Source organism: Rutilus rutilus, assembly GCF_951802725.1.
Source record: "Rutilus rutilus genome assembly, chromosome: 10".
NCBI lineage: Eukaryota > Metazoa > Chordata > Actinopteri > Cypriniformes > Leuciscidae > Rutilus > Rutilus rutilus.
Genome location: NC_140215.1, coordinates 9,731,416 through 9,754,539, shown reverse-complemented (window position 1 = coordinate 9,754,539; position 23,124 = coordinate 9,731,416). Strand labels below are relative to the sequence as shown.

General features: G+C 38.2%; 1 protein-coding gene across 2 annotated transcripts in view; it reads right to left on the bottom strand.

Moving 5' to 3' along the window:
- erbb4b (erb-b2 receptor tyrosine kinase 4b) overlaps positions 1 to 23,124 on the bottom strand; it is a 290,413-nt gene that overhangs the window by 142,221 nt on the left and 125,068 nt on the right. For both annotated transcript variants that reach the window (XM_084420233.1, XM_084420234.1), the window contains exon 2: positions 6,245 to 6,396. In XM_084420233.1, the coding sequence (XP_084276359.1) occupies positions 6,245 to 6,396 (152 nt within the window). The remainder of the gene's footprint in view (positions 1 to 6,244; positions 6,397 to 23,124) is intronic.

The following is a 23,124-nucleotide window of genomic DNA, read 5'->3' as shown; positions in this document are numbered from 1 at the left end:
TCTTCGATAAATAAATAAATAAAAATAAATAAATACTTCATGCCTTGAAATAGATTGAATGTAACTACACCCTTGCTTCGTTTAGTATACCGGATCCATGAATATGAAAAATGAGCCCCGCCTCCACTCAATCACAGACTCTTCTACAAGTCAGTGTATCAGAATGGTAATGCGCTATATGTAGTTTTAAGGAGAAAATACTCAGGAATGTTGTAGACTGTGATGTTGATTTTGCACATGGTTTGTCTTAAAGAATATAAAAAACACCACATAGACAACTAAACAACTTTAAAAAACTTGATTTTCACCACAGGGGGAATTTACGGAATGAAGGCGGAGGTAAAGAATCTTGGTAAGCTTTATTTTCAGCCTTCTATTGGCCTCTGCTAGTCATCCACAAAAGAGAGATAATCCTTCTGCTGACAAATACTGACTGGTCCCAAACACATATAAACCAACAATATAAACGAAATGCTATAATGCTTGCCTGTTACACTTGTGCTTGTCTCACTATATCACTGTCTCTTGTTTCAGCTCAAACACCTGCTCTTTCTTCCATACTGTCTCCTGAGGTGTTGTCGCTCTGCCAGAGCTGGACGACACTCATCATTACGGGAAGTGAGACATCCCTGACTGCAGCGCCGCTGTGTGTGCCGAGCCTTTGTGAATGTGAACCTGCGCTGACATTCGCCGTAGGCATGAGAAGTGAGGAGACGCTGCGGCGGGCCATGAGTTCGAGAAACAGGTCTCTCTCTTTTTACATGCATTTGTGGAAGTGTTTATATTTCTTCTAAAACTCTATTAAACTGTGAGTCCATAAACATGAGCTAAAAAGTTTCAGTGATTCTCAACTAAAGGACCCAGATTTTACATCATACCAAATGTGCTTATCATACAAAAGTGAATAAAAATGTTCTCAAACACTGACATTTTATTAAAATTCATATTAAGTATAATAATCATGTTAAAATGATTTAATAATAATTGAATGTTAATTTAACATTAATACATTGCTTTATTGTATCTGACAGTCAAGATACTGATATTCTGTGAAAGTGGTCTTTTTCCTGTGACCTCTAATTGCACCAATATTTTACTAATTATTCCCAAAGCAAATGAAATTCCCCTCCTCTCTTGCTCCTTCTCTCTCCTCCCCTTCTAAGCCCGTCTTCATGTCATATTAAAGTGATGGAAATGAACTTGAGAGTTTGCTAATTGCGATTGTCAATCCCATCCAGGCAGAGTTGAAAGACATGGACTCCCAAACACTTCATCAGTCTTCATTAATATTGAAGGGCACTGTGAAAACGTCTCTCGATCACAGCTGATCTAACGTAGCATTTAGTCCTGGAAAAACTACATTACCTAGGGGTATAAAGTACATGAACTTCATTACTGTACTTTAGTGTGCATTTCTAGGAATTTAGAAACACTATTAGGGGTGTGACGAGATCTCGTGTCACAAGATCTTGCGATAATAAAATGTGACAATATCTCTGGTCGAGGTGAAAATCTGCCTCGCGATATCAGCATGACTGAGTTGAGTTTGTAGTAAAACTTTGAACAGTGCTTGCATTATATTGTTCTGTCTTTTACTGCATATGATAATTTATGCTCATCAGGTAGAACAATATTAAACAAGGATTTGATCAGGCTGTAAATCGCAACAACAACAATCACCAGGTCATTGGCGTCCTCAGCAGGCATTTGTTATAATATATATATAATGTACATAAGCTGATTGTTTATATTATGTACTGTATATTACTTAATGTATAATGACAGTGTTGTTCAGTAAAACCATAAAATTACTCGTTTTTTTTATTTAGAATTATCGAACCAATTATCATTGCCCTGTTATATATTTGAAATAATTTTAAATGCTATTGTTTTATTTTTATTACCACAAAAAAATGATCCGATTACTTAATTGTCAAAATAATTGACCAATTACTCAATTACCAAAATAATCGTTAGTGACAGAAATAGATTAGGTAAACTATAAGTGAAATACACCTGCATTTAACATTTTTTTTTGTGACTTTCAGTTGAATAAAATACTATTTTTCCAATCAGTTACGTTTCCAATGCAAAAATTATACTTTATCCTATTTTTAATTTAGACTTTCAAAGTACAAGGTAGGTATAAAGGAACACTCCACCGTTTTATTGAAATAGGGCTTATTCACCGTCTTTCCTACATTTAGATAGGTGGGCAAACAAATTTTTGTCTCAGTGCATGCATTGTTTTAGTATGGCAGCGCCGCCGATAGCTTAGCTTAGCATAATGAATGGAATCCTTTGTTGCCAGCTAGCATGTCATAAGTAAAAGTGATAAAAACAAAACAAAAAATGAATTACTTCTTGTGGCCTGCGTATTCACAACAAGTACAAATAGCAATGCAGATTAAGACTAGGCGATTTCCTAGGCAGATATTGACATGGGACTATATTGGGGGGAAGCACAGGCAAAGCACTGCTACTTGGGCGCAGAGATATCACAAAGCACCTGAAATCCCCCAACTTCCGTCAACATACCAGCGTGAATAGTAGCTGGCTATTTTTCCTACAGTAGACATAGTGAATGGCGATGAACACGGCGGATTTTGTGAGAGACGAGGAGGGTGACTTCTCAGACAGTCAAGAGCCAGAACCATACCTCTATGAACCAGAGTTTTCAGAAGAGGAGCTGCATGCTTTGGAAATAGAACGACAGGAGGAGGAGGTTGCGATCGCTCAACAGCCTGAGGACGTGAGGATGAGAGTCAACACGATCTGGTGGTGAGTGTGATATCTCTGCGCCCAAGTAGCAGTGCTTCGCCTGTGCTTCGCCTGTGCTTCACCCCAATATAGTCCCAAGTCAATATCTGCCTAGGAAATCGCCTAGTCTTAATCTGCATTGCTATTTGTACTCGTTGTGAATACGAAGGCCACAAGAAGTAATTCGTTTTTTTCTTCTTTTTTTTTTAACTTTTACTCATGACATGCTAGCTGGCAACAAAGGATTCCATTCATTATGCTAAGCTAAGCTAGCGGTGGCGCTGCCAAACTAAAACAATGCATGCACTGAGACAAAAATGCATTTTCCCACCTATCTAAATGTAGGAAAGACGGTGGATAAGCCCTATTTCAAAAACCGGTGGAGTATTCCTTTAAGTATTTACATCACTCTATGTTCATATTACTAACACACAAATAAAACTGCTCTCATTATTTTTACTTTATTTTGTCCATTTCATCATAAAATATATATATATATATATATATTTTAACAGACATCACAGTCTTTTATTTAAAGCAATATATAACCATTGCTTTAAACAATTATACGCACAATTGAATGTTGAATTTAAAGCTGAAAAGTTTATAAGGTTCTATTACTACTGTATTTAGGCAGTATGTAGTGTTTTTAGAAAAAGCCAGTGAGTCATCCATTACCAAACAAAATAAACAAAAATTATTTCTTTTCAAATCATTTGTACCATTTTAAAGTTCATGGAAGTAAATTGTCTCATCATCTTGAGACGTTGTTGTATATTCTCAGGGTTGAATGGAGAACCAAGTATTCACATCCCACACAACAACGGCTGCTTAGACAATATTTGCCAGGAAAACAATCCTAAAATGTTCTCTATTTCAAGGTAAGTTTGATTTGAATCAATATTTAGAGTCAGTAAACAAATAGGAAAGTTTATAAGAAGTGGAGGTGAATGTTTCTGAGAGTAGCAACCTTCGGCCCATCCAAGCTCAGAGACGCCTCGGGCTGAGAAAAACAATGGAGGACACTGAGATTCATTCCCTATGCGACTGTTTTATTTAGAATTTGCTTATATAAGACAGAAAACAAATCGCAAGTCACTCAGAATTGTAGTCCATACAGCCTTTTATGGTAATTCGATAAATACGAATGCAGATTTGTATATATATACTGTATATATTTACATTCAAAAGCTGTCACGACACTTTAATTCACATGTTTGCATATATATTTGACAGAAATGATGAAAATTCATTAATGACTTTTTTAAATACTGCTAGCAATGTTTTTATATACTCCAACTCTAAATCTGCAAAATGTCACTGACAGTTGAAGACTGGTGACCCTTTAGCAAAGTCACGTCAGCGCTACAGTGCCAAAACACAACTCCCGATCACTTCAGTTCAGGATCTGAAAGCTATTCTAGGAACATTGCTTGTTTTGGGAAGCCACTTTAACTGACTAGATCAGACAACATGAGGAGAAAAGAAGGAAAAGAGACAGTCAATGAGAAAAAGAGACATGAAATTAAAAAGAAGAATAGTTCTGGTCCCTGTCAGGGCTCCATGGCAACACCGTATATCCAGTAATATTTCCAATCAGACCTCACACTCTAGGCACTCTGCAGTATCTAATCTTCAGCCTAATGACATGCTGCCTTGTGGAAATATTTATGCTTTCCTCTTGGAAATGATAACCGGTTATTAACTCTATATCGGCTCATTAAATCCTGAACTAAGCATATAATGCATTATAAGCGGATGGAGGGTCGAAAGACGACCATATCAAAGACGGGGGATTCTTGCAAGAGGGTGGCAGTAGCTGGATTTCCATCCAAATCTTGTAAAAAATTTTAAATGTATTTCCGAAAATTTGACAAAAGACAATGCAGAACATTTTACTTTATACAGTAGCACCGTGTTTGTCAACTTTGTTCTGAGAAAGAGTGAAAACACGTTTCCAAATAATGAAAATACATCTGCATCTGTTTTGCAAAAAGAATTTTTTTTCCCAGTACCTTTAACTCCACCTCAGCCTAGCACATAAAGCGTATGGAAATTTTGAGAGTTTATGCGAATATCAAGTGTTTAAACTCAGCACACATTTAAAATGCGCATAAATGGGATGGACAACCAGCAACTGTTCACATGGACTGAACGTCCATGCAAAACATCTAACTCTGAATTGCGATGTAACCTTTGCCTTTAAAAGAGAAATGTGGATTTTTTAAGAGGGCAGAATTACAGTTATTCATCACATAGAGGGTTTAATTCATCAGCCCTGAAGGCACGAGAAGATCAACTCTGTTTACCACTAAAGCTTTTCTGGCTGTTTTGGAAGTGGCCATCAATCTCCAGCTATCTTTAAAAAAGAAAGCATCAGTTTCAATCACCCAAGAGACGGCTAGTCAACTGTTGAAAAGATTTCTCTTCTCCTCCTTGTCTCTTCAAGGTGAAGTTTCCCCAACTGACGTGAAGACCCTGGGGAAGTGTCATATTAATGCTTTAAAATATTAAAAATCCTACCAAAAATACACATGTGACTCCACTCTTTGGCCCTGCTGTTGTTCTCAATTAACAAGTTCAATTAACACCGAGACCTCATTGGCCTACAAAGATGGCAGTCTAAATGTTAAAGCATTTTCCTACAAGTGATTTTCGCTGTGCTCTATCATCCCCTATGGTGCGGCGAAATAAACATGGACCGGAATTGTTTTTAGATTGATGTCTAAGCACAGAATGTTATTCTCCCTAACCATCATCCTATTTAGCCTGAGCAATAATACGACTCTGTTTATCAGCGCTTTTACTTTGATACTAGCGATTGCATTGGCCAATTACCTCAGCGGGAGGCCAGTGGATGCCCTGCACAGCTGAACAGTTTCCCTGACCTGCGGGATGGCGTTGTGTGTTTTTGCGGCAAGAAGAACAATTAGTAATGCAAAACTCTGTCCACTCTGAGGAAAAAAAGATGTGATGTCCTGGGCCCAGTAAAAACCTTTAACTCTAATATGTCAACAAAATGAAACAAGAATTTTGAACCTGGCTTTATCCAATGTTCATATTTCTGCTCTTGAAACGTATGTGAATGTGTGCATATTTAATTGGATATTGCCTCATTTGCATATTTCAAAACATTTCAGAAAACCTGTAATACAAAACAATTGCCATAATGTACTGTGATTAATCAACTGGGGAAAGAATAGTGATATATATAATAGTTAAAATGTTTACACTGTAGTGTCTTGCTTTAAAAAAAGAAGGTGCAGAGTGTGACGTCATTATAACCGTTGCAGCGTCGGTAGAAATGTTATATGCACAAACTGAACTCTGATGCCAAACCAGGCAAATCAAGTATGGTAATTAAAACCGTGAACCTTTGATATGGCACAGAATATTAGGACACTATGGAAAACATAAAATATTAATATGAAATCTGAGATGTCATGTGGGGAATGGCCTGTAATGGCTCACACAAAGTACTTACCCTAAGAAAGGACAGGTCACGACTGCGATCGATGCTGGTGATCTCGAGGTTACCCATCACCACCTCGCAGTTCTCATAGTATTTGCGAAGGGTCCGATACTGCTGGTCCAGGTCTGACAGAGTACTCAGTTTATTCTCTGTGCCAGTACATACTGCAAAAAGAAAAAAAAAAAAAGAAAAAAATAATTACATTTTGATGTAAACAATAGATGCAGGAACTGGTTGGTGCTTCAGTCCATCCATCCAGCAATGCAATTCAATCATGCCTGAAGACAGACAAGGAGGCTCAAGCTCCAGACGGACAACTTGACAAGTAATTAAACAGAGCCATTTCTGCTCATCAAACACCTTGCACCAATCAAATATATTTGCCATCTGTTGCATCAGCTGGCAGTGCCTTTGAGCCAAGAGTGTAACCCTCCCTCTCACGCCTCACTGAACCACTGTCACAACATACACGAGCAAATCCACGCTTATCCCATGCCACCCGCTCTCTGCCCACCAGAAAGACGGAGAGAGAAAGGGGAGTCAGCACATGCATTACGACACCATGTGATTAGACTAACTGACAGTGCAGCTACACGTCTTCCTATTATCCTTGATATACAGCTACAGCTGTTTGAATAATGTTATGCTATTTTCTTATATGCAACAGCAGAGACCTTATTCATCAAGTGCTCATTAACAAACTCACGCAGAATGAAGCGGGGGTGGCTGCTTCATGTAGAATAAATACTTTTTCTAGGCCACATCTGCAAGCCTTCAATTTAAAGGAATATTTGACCCACAAATCAAAAATGCTCCATCATTTACTTTCCATGCTTTTAACCACTGTGACTGGATCACCAAGCTGAACTTCAAATCAGTATGATTCATGATTAAATCACTGAGACCAGACTGCATTTCTCAAAATCAGTGTAACCGTAGATTGTAGAACCATCGACACCAATGTCCTCTACTATCAGCTTATAGCTCACAATGCTTTTGAGAACTGTTTTGGGAACTGGCTCAAATGAATCATTAAAAAAGATTTGACTCAAAAGAACACATCATTTACAACATCTTCACTTCTCTCTTAAACATACTGGGGAGAGCTACGTTAGATGTCCAGTATTTCAGTGAATCACAACTTTAATTTCAATGTGTTCTATTATATGGATTCAGAAGTCTTGAAACATGGACTGGTTTTATGTTTTATGGTGCTTTTGCATCATTTTAGAAGCTTGAAAGCTTCTTTTTTTTAAAAAGGAAGAATGAAAGCCACTACAAGAACATGAGTTTAAGTAAATGTTGGCAGAATATTCATAAAGTACTATTTATTTCTTAGTTTAACCATTTTAATGAGGAACAAATTACTGAATGCACTTTAGGAAAGTATGATTAATTCTGATTTTGTGTTGTCTTTTTTAAAGACTTCAAAGCTCTAAAGTCTTCATTAGTAATCAAGACAAGCACATAACAAACTTCCAGTCTCCCTCAAATTAATCAGGGTAGAAAAAACACAAAATAGTTCCCCTAAAAATACAGATTTGGAGAACTGAGATTGAAATACGTTGAGGTCAGGTGTTAGACTTGGGTCTTTTCAATAACCCTTAACAAGCATTAGAGCGAGGGAGGTATTATGAAAGAAGCTTAGATGTAATAAACATTTATTGCACCCTGAGGGGCTCCGATGTGAGATTACAGGTGAATTGTGGGATATAATCTTGTTAGAGGGGATGTTCCTTTCTATACCATATATTTCTATACCTTACAGCTAACCCACTTAAAGAAAAAACCCACCAACATCAAATTCATGAGGGAGACTAAATATACTGTACTGTAAAAAGAAATCAGATTTTTTTTTTTACACCACCAACCTGCTTAGAGTTCACCCAAAACTGAAAGTAAAATAATTTTTAATTTGTGATCATTTTCAGCAAACTACCTCTCTCTTTTCAGAGCAAGATACATATAATCGCACTGATCTTCAGGAGCTAAGATGTGCTGTGCGTTCCTGCTAGGCACTTTATACACACACATTGTGTGTACACAAACCACAGGTAAACATCATGTGAGCATTACAGCATACTTGAGACTTATAGATTACACACTTCTTTGCCATGGGCCACAGTAGACGTTAAAATGAAACATGTCTTGCTTACAAACCCCCGCGTTTGTCTTTTTCAATAAAGAAGAACATAGTCGTGCTGCCCTTCAGCGAACCTCCTCACTGACGCACACAGACAAACAACACAAAAAATGGCATCTTTATTTCCAGTTTATGCCTCTGACTGCAGCTTGATTGAATTCTTTTTTTATTATTATAAATGATGGATTGGATTTATAATCAATTAATGAAATTATTCATAATCAATCTTTATTTTTTCACATAGCTCATCGAAGTGCATTATGGGACTACCATAACCACCACTTCTCTTATAATTTAGCCATAATAATGGATCTAAGAAGGCATGATGACATTGTCTATCCTTCAAAAAAATCTAAGATGCCTTTAAATCCAGTTCACTAGATTTTGGAACAAAACTTCTAGTAACAAATAAATGTGTTCATATGTGCAAATAATGTTTTCTACCACTTGCTTTTATGTATATATTTTTTATAATGACATTATTTATCACAAAGAACAAACTTGAAAAAGTGGACCTCCACAGTAAGAGAATAGAACATGAACAGCTCTGAAGCACTAAACCTTGAATGGTTTTCATACATTTTTGCAGACATGGGGTGTTTACAGGATAGATTAAAAGACCTCTGCAATACACACACTCAAAAATCAATCCTTGTTTGAAGATAAATCGTTTTAAAAGACACCGTTAATGCTGCTTTGTAGCTTCTGTAGTTTTTTAAACAACAATTTTCTAGACTGAAAACGGGTAGCTTTGAAACATTTTTATTTAGTGCTTTGTGTATTAATTTTCTTACTACAGCAGCACGCTGGAGCGCACCTGATTCAATCCCACCACATGTCTAATGTGTTTCATCAAAGAAATAAAATGCTCTCTTTCCTTACTCAGTCACAGATACACAAACAAAACTGTTTATCATCCCCCCATAGCTCTAACTCCTGCCGGCCTTGCATTTGTCAGGAAGGTGTGTGTATATCCAACATGACCGGAATACATAAAGCACATCCTTATCACTGGGACGGTGAAAGATGCCTTTAGACCTGCGCCTGAAAGGTGCAGCCTCCACAGGAATCTAAACAGCATCGCAGCACCCGTTTCCTTTAGACATGGGATGGGAAAACTAAAAGAGAATTATTAAAAATTCTGTCATTATTTACTCACAGAGAAAACTGTGTGAGACTTAACCCCTATTAAACCCGTAAACATTCTACAAACTGTTTTTGATACTTGGTTTGACAAGGGACCAAAATATTTGTCATCACAAAAACAAAATAGCATTTTCATATCATTTGAGTTTCAAATCACGAGTGCTAATAAACAACTTGGCATAAACACGACCTCCATTCTCATCAATTCCGACTCCACTCTTGTATATATAAATATTCTCATTGGAATTAAACACTCTATTAGTCGATGCATTTCATAAGTATTGCACAAAATGACTTCATCAATGAAGAACGGGGGTTTATTGAACATCAATATAAGCGAGAAAAGAAGTCGGAGTCTCCAAGGCTTACTGGACCCACAGCAATGGCAGAAAAGGTCATGCCAATAGCCGGCAACTCATTGAGCTAAATAAAGTTGCAAATGTCACTTCCTGAAGTAAACATCGTCATTGCATTGGCTTAAAGGACGTGAGCGGATTGGAAGATCGGAGCTGATCGCCAGAGGGGTATGGTGATGGTGTGATCCCTGCAAGCGGATTGCAGTTAGGTTTGGTCGCCTGTTAAGAGGGCATCTGGTGAAGGACTAAATGGTAATAATGACAGTCATGATTGCATCTCTGCGTGACAGTGCTACGGTCCGGTAACCATGTCCTCTACAGTCCCAGTCACTAGTCTATGGGTTTGCCCTCTCCATATGGGACCGGCTGATATTAGTATCATAAACACTTTAGCAGGCCGGCTCGGCCGACTGAGCACTGGAGCTTTGAACTCACCCGTAAGGTCAGGACACGGTGACATTAACAATTGTCCGAAGGCTTGTGCACCTATAAATAATAGGTTTATTGCTCTCTGAATCACCCGAAGAGACGATGTATCAAGTAAATGTCTCATGAAATGATCATGAAAATAGTATCAGATTCACTAGAGGGCTTGGATTAAACTAGAGTTAAACGTTTTAAACTGGATGCCATTTAGCTGTCAGTCCAATTTATGTTTTAACAGTATATTATTACAGTTCACCCAAAAATTAACATTATGTCATTGTTTACTCTCTCTAATACTGTACCAAACCCATTATGACTATATTTCTGCCGAAGAAAAGGGGATTTTTTTTATTTTATTTTTTTATAAAAAGTGATTTAAAGGCACTTTAAAAAAAAGGCACTTTAGATGCACATAAATACATTTCAGTCTGTTACTCAGAGCTATTTTATGATTTCAAAAGGCTTGGAATACAGTGCACAAGTCATGGATTTTTTTCTGACTATATGGTGATAAAGAGGTTTTGGAAAGTAATACAGCAAAAAACACAACACAAGGGCAAGTAAATGACAAAATATTAAATTTTGGATGAATTATCCCTTTAAAGAAAACATCTATGGTACTTCTGCATCACTGACTTCTGCATTACTGAAAGTTAAGTGGACCTATTTGGAGTGGGACGTATCATTCTAGAGTATACAATCTGTCTCTCAGACAATTTTGTTCCTGACCACTGCCCTCCTGTGTGTCCTGGAGGAGGACAGCACAGTCCTTAAAGCTGACGGGCTCCTTTATCTATCTTGCTTTCTCTTTTCTAGGTCTACAAATGTGAAGACAAAAGTACTGGAGTTCAGAGTGTTCTCAGTCGAATGGGCTGTGCTGACCAAGGTCCACGCCTTATTACCCATAATCCCATAGGCCGTCTCATTCACACTAGGCAGAGAAAAAGACATTCCTCTGGGAGAGAAGAATGTATCAGGATGGAAACTTCCACTCTTAAAGACCTCAGCTTATCCTGACAGGAATTCGAAGAGAATAAGCTTTGGTTTATCTCTACTGAGCTGTGGCGGATTTACAGTGAGAAGTGAGAGAACAATTTCGACTAACCAAATCGTATTGTTCTTAAGGATTTATTTTATATGCTGAATATTGAATCTCCTCTTATATTATACATGGAGAAACAGATTTACATTTACAATTATATATTACAATCAATCGGATTTAGTAATTTCCTGTTGGATTTCATGATTATCATTTTGCGAGTACAGGTTTTTGCTTCGGCCATCTGATTTAACAGACAAACTTTAATAATTTCTTTTAACAATGTGTAAGTTAATCTCGTAAATTAAAATACTGACAACAATGTCATCAATGATAACAAAGATCAGTCAAAAATATATATCATGACAAGAATAAAAAGATTTTAATGAATTAAAAATGTCTACTGTTGACAAAAATATAACAATACTGAAAAAGCAACACTGAAAGATATTTGGTTTAATTTTGCTTTCAACTCAAATTTGTGTATTGAATGATTCAATACAAGTTTAGCATATATACCGGTATACTCATGTAAAGCGCTATATATAGCAAATCTCAACGGCCTGATTTTTATTTTTATTTCGCCACCAAATGTAACTATATTATCGCCCAGTTCTTTATGTAAAGATGGATATATAAGCCAAACTTATTTGCATACTGCTTGTATTGATGCAAAATGTCAGCTCTAATCTGCTAAATGCATAAGCCATTAGGCATAAGGATATTATATTATAGATATTATAAACATTAACATCATGATTTTCTCTGTAGAGCTGCTTTGATTATTTTGACCTGACCTGAAATACTGACTAAATTTAAAAGACATTATCCTTAAAAATGATTTCTAAAAATAGAAATATATTATCAATTACATTTTGACTCATATTCAAAAGACAAAAAAAAGAAAAAGAAGATAATTCAGCATGCTGTGTGTCATCTTCCATGGCAGAGGAAGATGGCACACTCTTGTTTTAACCCTATCAGCAGGATGTCTATGACCAGCAGTTTCCTTTCAGGAGTCTCCGCGTGGATGACTTGGAGGAAAGCCACAAACCCTGAGGCACAGCGACCGCTTAAACCAAGGACAGGCACGTATTCCCATCCTCCCATCTCACGGAGGCCCAAATCCTATTTTTGGTGATGTTGATCGAGTCATAAATCCATGTCATCTGCTAATAGCAGGAATATTTATTATCACAGGCCTATCACATGGAGGCCGCAACCAAAGGCATTTAATTTGCTGCTGTATGGTAACTCTCACAGTTTCAGAGCACAAGGTCATTGGCAATTAGAGAGTGCACGAAATGTGCTGACAGCTGGTGGGAACTCAGTCTCAAAAAGCAGTCTTTGTGTCTGAGGATCACTTCTGTTCTGTTTTCAGCATTCTCTCAGGCTGGTCTATCTGTGCAGGCATCAGACGGGTGAGACTGAAGCCCTTCCTAATGGCTTTTACAGCACATTTACAGCAGAGGCGTCCCCGTCATCAATTACCCCCCTGCCTGCTCTGCGGAGTATCCTTCATGCGGGAGATCGTCTCATCCCTTAACGTGGCCCATGAAATGAATCTTCATCTCGTAAGCGAGCAGTCCTCATTAATTACAGCGGCTTGAGCCTCCGCTCCTCCCCCTCTTCTGTTTCTGTCATTAAAAGATTTCTCCGGCTATTTTTTCTCTGGACTAGAATTTACACGAAAGCTGGGAGGGCAAGGGACATATCTTTCTCTACAAGGGAAAAGCAATCTGATGTGTGCACATGTGTTTGTGTTGAGTTGTGTGGGTTGTTGGTATAATGTGGGACTGATCAGGAGAAGGAAGTTAATAAATGGCCCGTCAATGCCTATTTGGAGTTTCCAGACCGACTTCTAGGCTTAAAAGAGGTTAGTGGTTCCCCAGTTCCAGATCTGCCACTGCAGAAAAAATCCCAAAGGAAACAGGATGATTCTGAAATGGATTTCATGCAGAAAAGCTTTTGCACAATACACAAAATCATTATTTTACATATCGCAGATATCTAGATTATATATTAGAGAACGCAAATGGCACATGACCTCGCTGCCACAATGCTTTGGTGGTTGCTAGTTTGGTTGCTTACAGGCCCAAGTATTAGAGCTTACTCCAAATGTCAATGATCCCACTCACGATTACTAGAGATGAGGCCTTCTAAATTAGCTTGTTATGCGGAATGTCTCCAATCGTCACGCCATGCACAAATCCTTGTGCTACCACAGCAATGGGCGAGCTGTTAGAGGTAACACTAATCTCTGCGATCCATCACTGTAAACCATTCATGACAGGGTAGGCTGTTCTCCTCATTTCTCTCTTCATCTGTCTTACAGCTTGCAAAACAGGGGTCTGACCACATAACACTTCTCTTCCTCCCTGGACCATTACGCTAATTTCATCTGCTTCCCCTCTGTCTGTATCTCTATTATATTGAAGTTCCTGCAAGAAACCATCTGTATCTAGTAAAGTGGTCACTATGACACATTTAAAGAGACGAGTGAAGTGCAATCATCTTGGTTACGCATTGCAGGGTTGTGCGTCATTCAGAACTGAACAGAGAACGTTTTTTAAATTCAATCCAAATAAATTCCTGAATTTGAATTGAGGTAGCAAACAGGATACATAACGGCAATTTGAATTTGAATGTAAAAAAGTACAAATAAAATTAACTGAAACTCATATTACTTTAATATTTTACTGTTATTTAAACACAATAGTTAAAATTTACAAAAATGTAAGTTATATGAATATCATTTGTTTTTAATTCTACTAATATATATTCATTTTGTGGACTATGGTGGAAGAGCACCTGCATCACTTCTGAATTGCAATTCACTAAATTCCACTTCCCGTCATTCCAGTTCAGCTTCCTGTGAGGCGTGGTCAAATCAATTCCAACTCATGAAAAAGCTTTCTGGAATAAAACATTCAACTTCAAAACAAGATGTTCCTAAATATTCCGGAATCAGCAAACTCTCATTTACCCTCATAGTGCTTTCTAATTGCATTGGTATCCCTGACCTCTTCCATCATGAACATGAGCTAGTACGGTGCCTGTAAGTAAAGAGTATTACTCTATCTCCGAGACTTTACATGCCTGAGCTCTGGAAGTTGGCTGTTTCCTTTTAATTTGTGATAGCTTGTCTTGCTCATTATGCCTCGAATCGATTATAATTCGTTTTAAAGCTGCGCAGAGGAATGTAAAATGCAAGTGGTTGGCATTTAAAAAGATATAAAAACACTCAGTCAATATAGTCATAGCAGAAACAACGGTAGAATTTAACTGAGGATGCAATCTACACTCACATTAGGGGTGGGCACAAATTCAACCAGTGTATAATAATATATAATGTGGGTGAAAGGTCTGGCTGTGTGATGAAGAGCTGGGCAAACAGTATGAGCTATCAGAGCTATCAAGGGAAAATATCGCTCTCTTAGATTGCTTGGCAATGCACTCACACTAGCTCGGAGACTAGCTCAGCTCAACATTTTGGCCCTGAAAACAGCGATCCTTGCTTTATGCTCTATCTGGTTTCACATATTTGTGTCAGCCATACCACTAGTGACTATCATTCCAGATTATGTTTTCTGCTTGCTAGGGATGTCAAATATTTGGTTGGTTTGATCTACTTTCAGGTGTTGACAGTAATTCTCCAAGTTTCCAAACAAGTTTTAAAAAGATACCCCAAAACTCACAGCATTGTAGGACTGGGTTTCAATGAAGATTTATTGATTCAATTAAGTTCCATTGATTTTAATTCAGTTTGACTCGATTCTAATTCATTTATGTCCTGTACATTTATAAATATCACTCTACTACTGCTGCAAATTAGTGTTTCAAACCGATCACTCTTTTTTAATTATTCATAAAGAACTGGATCATAGGAGTCTTCTGTTTTTGAATCCAAATGCTGCAGAAGAGAAGCTCCAAAGACTGGACTTAGAAGAATCATTTTGTTTGTGAATTGAGCAACACTGTTCGTGCTGCATGTTTTTGATTCACCAAAAAGAATCGACTCATAAGAATAATTAATTTGTGAATCAAACTACATTGGTCACACACGCGTGATTTTTCCCACCAAACCAGTTCAGCGGAAATCCCGCCCTGCAGCTAATTTCATTGATTAAGGTTACAGTGACGGGTAGGTTTAGGGATCAGTGTTTGGTGTAGGCATGGATTGACATGACCAATGAAATCTTTAGAACCGGTTGCAGGGCGGGATTTCCACTGAACTGATTTGGGGGGAAAAAATCATGCGTAACACACAAACACACAACACAGTAGAATGCAATCCCACCTGTTGCCACTAGGGACGCATAAATTACAAACTTCACCTTTAAGATCTCAAACATACCTTCATGGAGCAAGCAAATAAGCAAATCAGGTTCCAATCCTAAAAATGGAAATTTGATAGTATAATCAGTATCTCCAGCAGAAACAGCCAAACATGAGCTCTATAAATTAGCTTCACGCTTTAAACAAGAACCGAATCGCTGAGGCAATATGGATGTGTTGTTATTGTTTGAAAGTGTTCATTACCACATCACCACAAAGAAGCTGCAGGTTAAAGCAATTATAGCCTGGCCTTTGTACGTGCTGAATTGGAGAAATGCTAATTTGACATGTTATTACAGCAAAGCCAAAACATTCCCGCCAAACACACCCGGGCAATTCCCTCTCCTTCACACTCAGCCTTGGTGTTGAATTGCAGCAGGGTTGTGTAGGTAATGGTAATGCAGGTTGAACAGACCCACTACATCTCCATAACATTGGTAAAAGCAATGCAGGGGCAATTATTAATGTCTTGTGTTCTAGTGCTGTTTGGATGGAACGGAACAAATAGGCTGCGTGGTGCAGAAAGAGGATGCTATTGAATACAACGGATTGAAGTGGGAAGACATTAAAGCAATGCGAACCAAAGGAGAATGGGTTTAGTGTCTTCCATTTAAGCTAATTTCTGAGAGTTTCAATCCAGTTCTAACCGCTACAGGTTTAACTGTTGTAACTAAGTTCTACATCAAAAATAAATAAATAATCCAATTCAGACCTCCATGCACGTCAGTCAAGAAGGTCCTGCGAGTGTAAGGTGGTCTCAGGTGTAATTTCAGCACAGGACAGACAGGAGGAGCGTAGCACACATCCCAGAAGTTCTTTCAGGCCAGCTCTAAATTGTCGTCTTCCCTTGGGGCTCACTGGTTGTGTTCATCGAGAGCTCAGGACCTGCTAATTGTTTAATCTTCAAGGAGGTCAGTCTCCTCACTTACACAAATTAGCCCTGAGCCTGGAGCCATGGGAAATTAGGCCTCGGGCTTCTTTTCTGGCACAGAAGCCACTTTCACAGCAAGAACTGGCTGTTTTCTTTCTTTTCACATTTTATGCTTCCTTCCATCTCTTTGACACTCTCTCTTGCTCTTTTCCCCTCTCACTGTTTTCCTATCAGGAATCAATACATCGCCTGGGACATGAGAATGAAGATGAAAGCAGAGTTGATTTCTTGGAAGACCGTGTCACTACTAATACAAGATGAAATGTTTAACTCACCAAGAGGAAGAAATACAGCCATTGATCTTGGAGGTGTTTGAGGTAATTGAATAGACTTACAGATCTCAGCTCTAGCAACTGAACAGAGCAGTTCAGTTCGCATAGCGTCGATGGTCACGCAACAACAAGGCCATTCAAAGACCTTTTGCTTTCAGAGCACACGGATGTACAAGACATTTTACAGTGACAGTCTTGCCTCAATCGATAAAAGTGAGCTGTACATAACACTGCATGCTAATATCTTGTGCTTTGCAATAACTTGCAGACACTTGATGCATTTAACCAGGGCAGCACAACTACTCAGAGGAAAACTAACTTAGAAGTTATACTTTTGGAGATCTCAGACGTTTCTCCTAAAGTGCCTTAAGAGAGATTAAAAATAAAGACACAAATGTGACAATTGTTGATATACAGTGCAAATATAGAGCAAATGTGAATTGCATAATTTAGATAATTTGGTCATGGAAGAATGTGTGGTCATTATGTTCATTTTGAAACCTTTTCATTACAGACTTTGATACCTTGCCAAGTTTGAGCACAATTCGAGGCACTGTTTCTTCTGAAACACTTAATTTACAGGGATTTATTCTCAGGAGAAAAATCCGAAAAGCAACTGATCTCTGAACTGAACTGGTCTCGCTGCAAGAGAACCAAATGAGATCTCTACTTTTGTGATCTATTGGACATCCACACTTTTCAAATTACTTTACAGAATTAATCTGAATGAAAATAAAAAACATTGGGGAAAAAAAGAAACTTAATAAAAATACATTTCAATAACTCTAAAATGAGCCAAAATCAATAAAAATGGGCACATATTGCTTTCATCTTTATTGTTCAATAATTTAATATACACAATTTATAATTTAACAACTCATTAGCAGCACAACTGAAACCAAAATAGAAATAAAACTGAATTCAAAACAATAATAACCCTGGAAATTTATTTTTTTCACCTTCACACAAGAAACATACTCTAGTATCATAACCTATGTCAGAGCTGCCCATCTGCCAGACCCCTGCCTGTCGTCATGTTTCCTCTTACCTGAAACTGAAGAGCTGAAGGGCTAGCTCTTGGGTTCAGGTAAGAGGAAACATGAAGACTTGCAGTCAAAAAAAGAGGTTTAAGTGGAGTTCTTTAGACGTGCAGACTTCCCTTCCAGAGCAACACTACAGGAAGGCCAGTGCACTTTGGGCCCAATCATCTAAGACAGAAGTGTAGAAAACTTCCTCACTGCAAAACAAAACTGGAATAGCTGTTCTCTACAGCAGAACAACACAGGAACAGAGACAGTATCTGTAATGCTTGCAGATTCCATCCTATTTTAACCTTCCAACACTTATAGACCCTCTACAGTATATGGTGATGGGATGGAAATAAAGTGGATAAACGACTAAAAAATGTAATCAGTTTTTTTGTAAAAAAAAACAAAAAAAAACAGACTCAAACATGCATGGCCTGTAAGCACCATGGCCCAATGAGTCAGATCACTAACCACTAGGCCATGACTCTGACCAGATTCCACTCTTTTAAACTACTGATTTATGATGAACAAATTATGAGGAGCTTGACACCTGTAGCATCTGTAATAAATTATATTCATTTACAATCACTTGCTGAACACACCAACATTAATGAATCCTCAAACTAACTAGAACCAAACCCACACATGAGTACCTGAAGGTGGCAAGTGAGGGTCTAACCTGCGTGTGCCTTAATTGTTATATACCCCTTGGCTCCAAGCAGTTATGCTTCCTGACGTCAAATTAGGGACTAATGAAAAACAAGTCACAATGAATAAAGCTCAAGCTCACCAGACCTTCCATCTGCCACCCACCATAATGAAGAGACTCCGAGAGAACTGCAGGATGACTTTGGAAACAAGCTTTGAGACGGAGCGACGGAGTGAAGCAGGGATGGAGGTTTCGGTAGAGGGGGGCCGTCCGCTCTGTCTCTCACTGTTTCTCATTATACCAGCCTAGACACTTCGCATCTAAGGCTCACACGGCTGCCAGTGGATGACACAAAATGAAGGACTGCGAGCTTCAACTGGCCAGTCTTTGTAACTCAATTTCTTTAAAGTGGGTTGACATGTACTCTGACCTTTTATCACTGTCATTACAGAGAGAGCACATCTGTGCCCATGCCTCAGCGGAGGTGTACTACATCCTGAATGCAGAGGCGCTACGACGGGCAGGGACTCACACAGGGCGGCTGCGGCTGCAGCTGCAAAAACAGAAGTAGTGCTGACTAACTCATGATGCTGATGAAAGTCTCACGCTTTAGTCACAACGTTTAATCCAGGGCCCAAGTTACTCAGGCCCCTGAGGTCTGTGGTTAAGCAATTGCAAGCACTTAATTCCTCCAATAGGCAAAAGTTTCCTTAAAAACAAGAACTGATTTAAACAGAGGTGTAAAAATGATATTGTTACAATCAGAAAATTCAATGCATTGGTTACAGATTTAAAAATTATAATAACTTACTTGTTTAGGCTAAATCTGGCTAGTTGGTCCATATATTGATTGAATTGATAGAATTATTGTAAAAAATAAAATAAACAGATGTATAAAAATGATTATGCATCAATCTGAAAATGCAATTCATTAACTACAGTATCCAAAAATCTGATTATAATTAAGTCTACAATAATGATGCAATAATGAATTCACTGAATTATTATAAAAAATACTACTTTTTAATATTCAACAATATTATTGATCTGACTGTTCTGATGCGTGTTGTATGAGAACTGAACTGAGCTGGACGATGATATAATTTTTTGCAGAATTTTTTGCTTTATGAAATGAACTAATTTAACAACTGATTATCTTTACAACGGAACTGAATCAAGACTAATCTGACTGCTTTTAATCTGACTTATTACATCATTTAAAAATCTGATTACAATTAAGTCTACAATTGTTGTCAATAGTCTACAAAACCAAGCAAGGTTGTATTGCAAAAATAAATTTCAGACTAAAATTGGCCAGTTAGTCCATATATTTATTGAACTGATTGACTTCTTGTCAAAAATAAAATGAATTGAGGTATAAAATAAATTAATAAATAAAATAAATAAATTGTTAAATTGTTATGAATCTTTAAAAATTGTGACAAAATATCAAATTTTCACATTATTTACAACTAAATCAAATTGTTGTCAGAGCAAATATTTTCACCACTAAGAAACGGTATCTCTGCAAGAGTTTTATTTTCAGAGTTTAGGTAAGCATTTCACTGTGAGGGTATGTTTTCTCTCTGCCTGCAGTTGGCCTGGGGCCCTCCCTCCCTATGGCCCCTGACAGTGCAGTAATATTATCTGAGTGCGGTGGCAAAGCCTTATTGCTTTCCTCTAAATCTCATTTGAAGGTACAATGTGTGTTCGAGATTAATGATTAAAATAATATTGCTTGAAAATAATGATGGCAGTAAATCCATAGGTTCTAAGCTAACCTTGACGGATGCATCTGTTTTTATTTGGGGAATGAAAACTGCACAATGTGACAGTGTTCTTTCCATGCTTCCCTCTTAAGACAAGTACAGCAGGACTGGTCAGACCAAACGAGCATCACAGAGGCTTATTTGGAGACTGTGGCTGTGAAAAGCCCCCAGGAAATATAGGGAAGGAAAGGTAAGAAGGATAAGATGCTTTTTCTACCTCTGAAGTGAAGTGAGAAATTTGTTTGGATTCCTCAGTGGAGACAATAGGATTTTTTTTTTTTTCAAATAAAACAAAAATCAAACTCAAACAGACCAAAGAAAAATGGAAAAGATAAAAGGATTTTTTATTTTTTTTTAAACCCGCATACACACACACACACAATTGACAACAGGCCGTTGCATTATAGATGCACACCCGAGGTGGTAATGCAGCCACAATGCGAAGCCCAGAGTCAATGGCCCAGAGTCAATTATTCTGCTTATACTACGGTTACAGTCTAATGCAGTTATTAATACAGTTATTACAGAGAGAAATAGAGAGAGAGAAATAGAGAGAGAGAGAGAGAGAGAGAGAGAGAGAGAGAGAGAGAGAATTATCAAGTGTGTATGAATTACCTGAATCTGTGTGTCTCTCAACAGTTTTCAGCAGCAGCGTCTATTAATAGCAGAACTGTAAGTTGATCTGCTCCAAGAACAGAGCCGTTATTACATCGCTAGTGAGAAATTGCTTATAGCTTTTAAGTTGATAAACTATTTTACTGAAAAAATCATCAGAGCAGCGCTAACAACACACTTCTGTGTGAGTGTGTGTCCGTACTGTGTGTGTACGTTCGAGAAAGAGAACGGGAGAAACACTGTATGTCCTATCCGTACATAATAAAACGTAATTTTGTGGCAAAAAACACGGAAAATTTCATTCTTATCCTATTGTTTACTATAATTTTTTTGCTTGGTGTCACTGTGGTGTTTGGTTCTTTTGCTGTTGTAGGCTGTAAATACCCTTTTAAAATAACTGAAATCATTTGGCGAAGTGATATGGAACTGTAATGCGTTCGTAAACCAATCAGATTAAAGCATTCAACAGCCCCGTAGTATAAATACTGAATATATAATTGATGGAGTGTGTAGGAGTGTTCATTTCTCAAACAACCATGTAGGAAGACACATCATGGCCATATTCCAGGATGACAATGTCAAGATTCATCAGGCTCAAATTGTGAAAGAATGTTATGACGAGTGAGGGAAAGATGGAACGGGAGATTGACAGACGGATCGGTGCAGCTTCTGCAGTAATGCGGTCGATGTACCGGTTTGTCGTGGTGAAGAAAGATTTACCGGTCAATCTACGTTCCTACTCTCACCTATGGTCATGAGCTGTGGGTCATGACCGAAAGGACAAGATCCCGGATACAGGCGGCCGAAATGAGCTTCCTCCGCAGGGTGGCTGGGCGATCCCTTAGAGATAGGGTGAGAAGCTCTGTGATTCGGGAGGAGCTCAGAGTAGAGCCGCTGCTCCTCCACATCGAGAGAGGCCAGCTGAGGTGGCTCGGGCATCTGTTACGGAAGCCTCCTCGACGCCTTCGCGGGAAGGTGTTCCGGGCGCGTCCCACCGGGAGGAGACCCTGGGGAAGACCTAGGACATGCTGGAGGGATTATGTCTCCCGGCTGGCCTGGGAACGCCTCGGTGTCCCCCCGGAAGAGCTGGAGGAAGTGTCTGGGGAGAGGGAAGTCTGGGCATCTCCGCTTAGACTGCTGCCCCCGCGACCCGGCCCAGGATGAGCGGAAGATGATGTATATATGCATGTATGTATGTATGTATGTCATGATGTTATTTCCATCAAGAGGTGCATACATTTCTGGTCAAGATCTTGTATTGACAAAGATTCCATCACTCTGTAAAGTCTACTCCAGCACATCCCAAAGACTTTCAATGAATTTAAGGTCTTAGCTCTGAGGTGCCCATTCATATGTGAAAATGATTCTTCATGCTCCCTTCCAACCATTTTTTCACAATGTGAGCCTGATAAATCTTGACATTGTCATTCTGGAATATGGCCATGATGTGTCTTCCTACATGGTTGAAGAAATGAAAAGCTAAACACTCCATCAATTAGGATTAAAAGAACTGTTGCCAAACATATTGCATGCTAGAAATAGCATTTGCCATATTTAAATCCAAACAGCGACTTTTTTTTCTTTTCTTTTTTAAAAAAATCTCACTGGGCAATGTAATTTCAGTTTACATTTATATTTCAAGTAAAAAAAGTTTTTATGGTTTTACTTTTAGTGAACTATAACAACCAACAGTTCGTGAGTGCAGAATCCATGCAAGCTTGTTCATAGCTAAGCATCCTCTATTTGGATTACACAAGATCGTATGAGCCAATATGGGTTCTGAAGTCTTGACTTCTGAGTCAGTTCTATTTATAAAATCTCTCAGTGAGTAGATATAAGGGTACAATTGCCTGGAAGCCTTTATTCCATCCTATCATCAGGACTGATAAAGAGTAACACTGAAAAAAAATTATAGTAAGGCAGACACATATTGAGGCTTTTCATAAAGAGCGTGATTTCCCTCACCTGGAGTGATCTTGCTACACTGAGAAATAAAGTTTAAGATCTGATTATCATAACCAAATACAAAAGCGCTGTTGGTATGGAGAATAGGAGATGGGCATCTAGAGCTGAATAAATAAGAGATTGTGAAATGAAGAGAGAATAATGGATAGATCGTCTCTGATTCTCCTTCCGAATCTCATTCACATCTATATTTAATGCATGACACACCACATTTC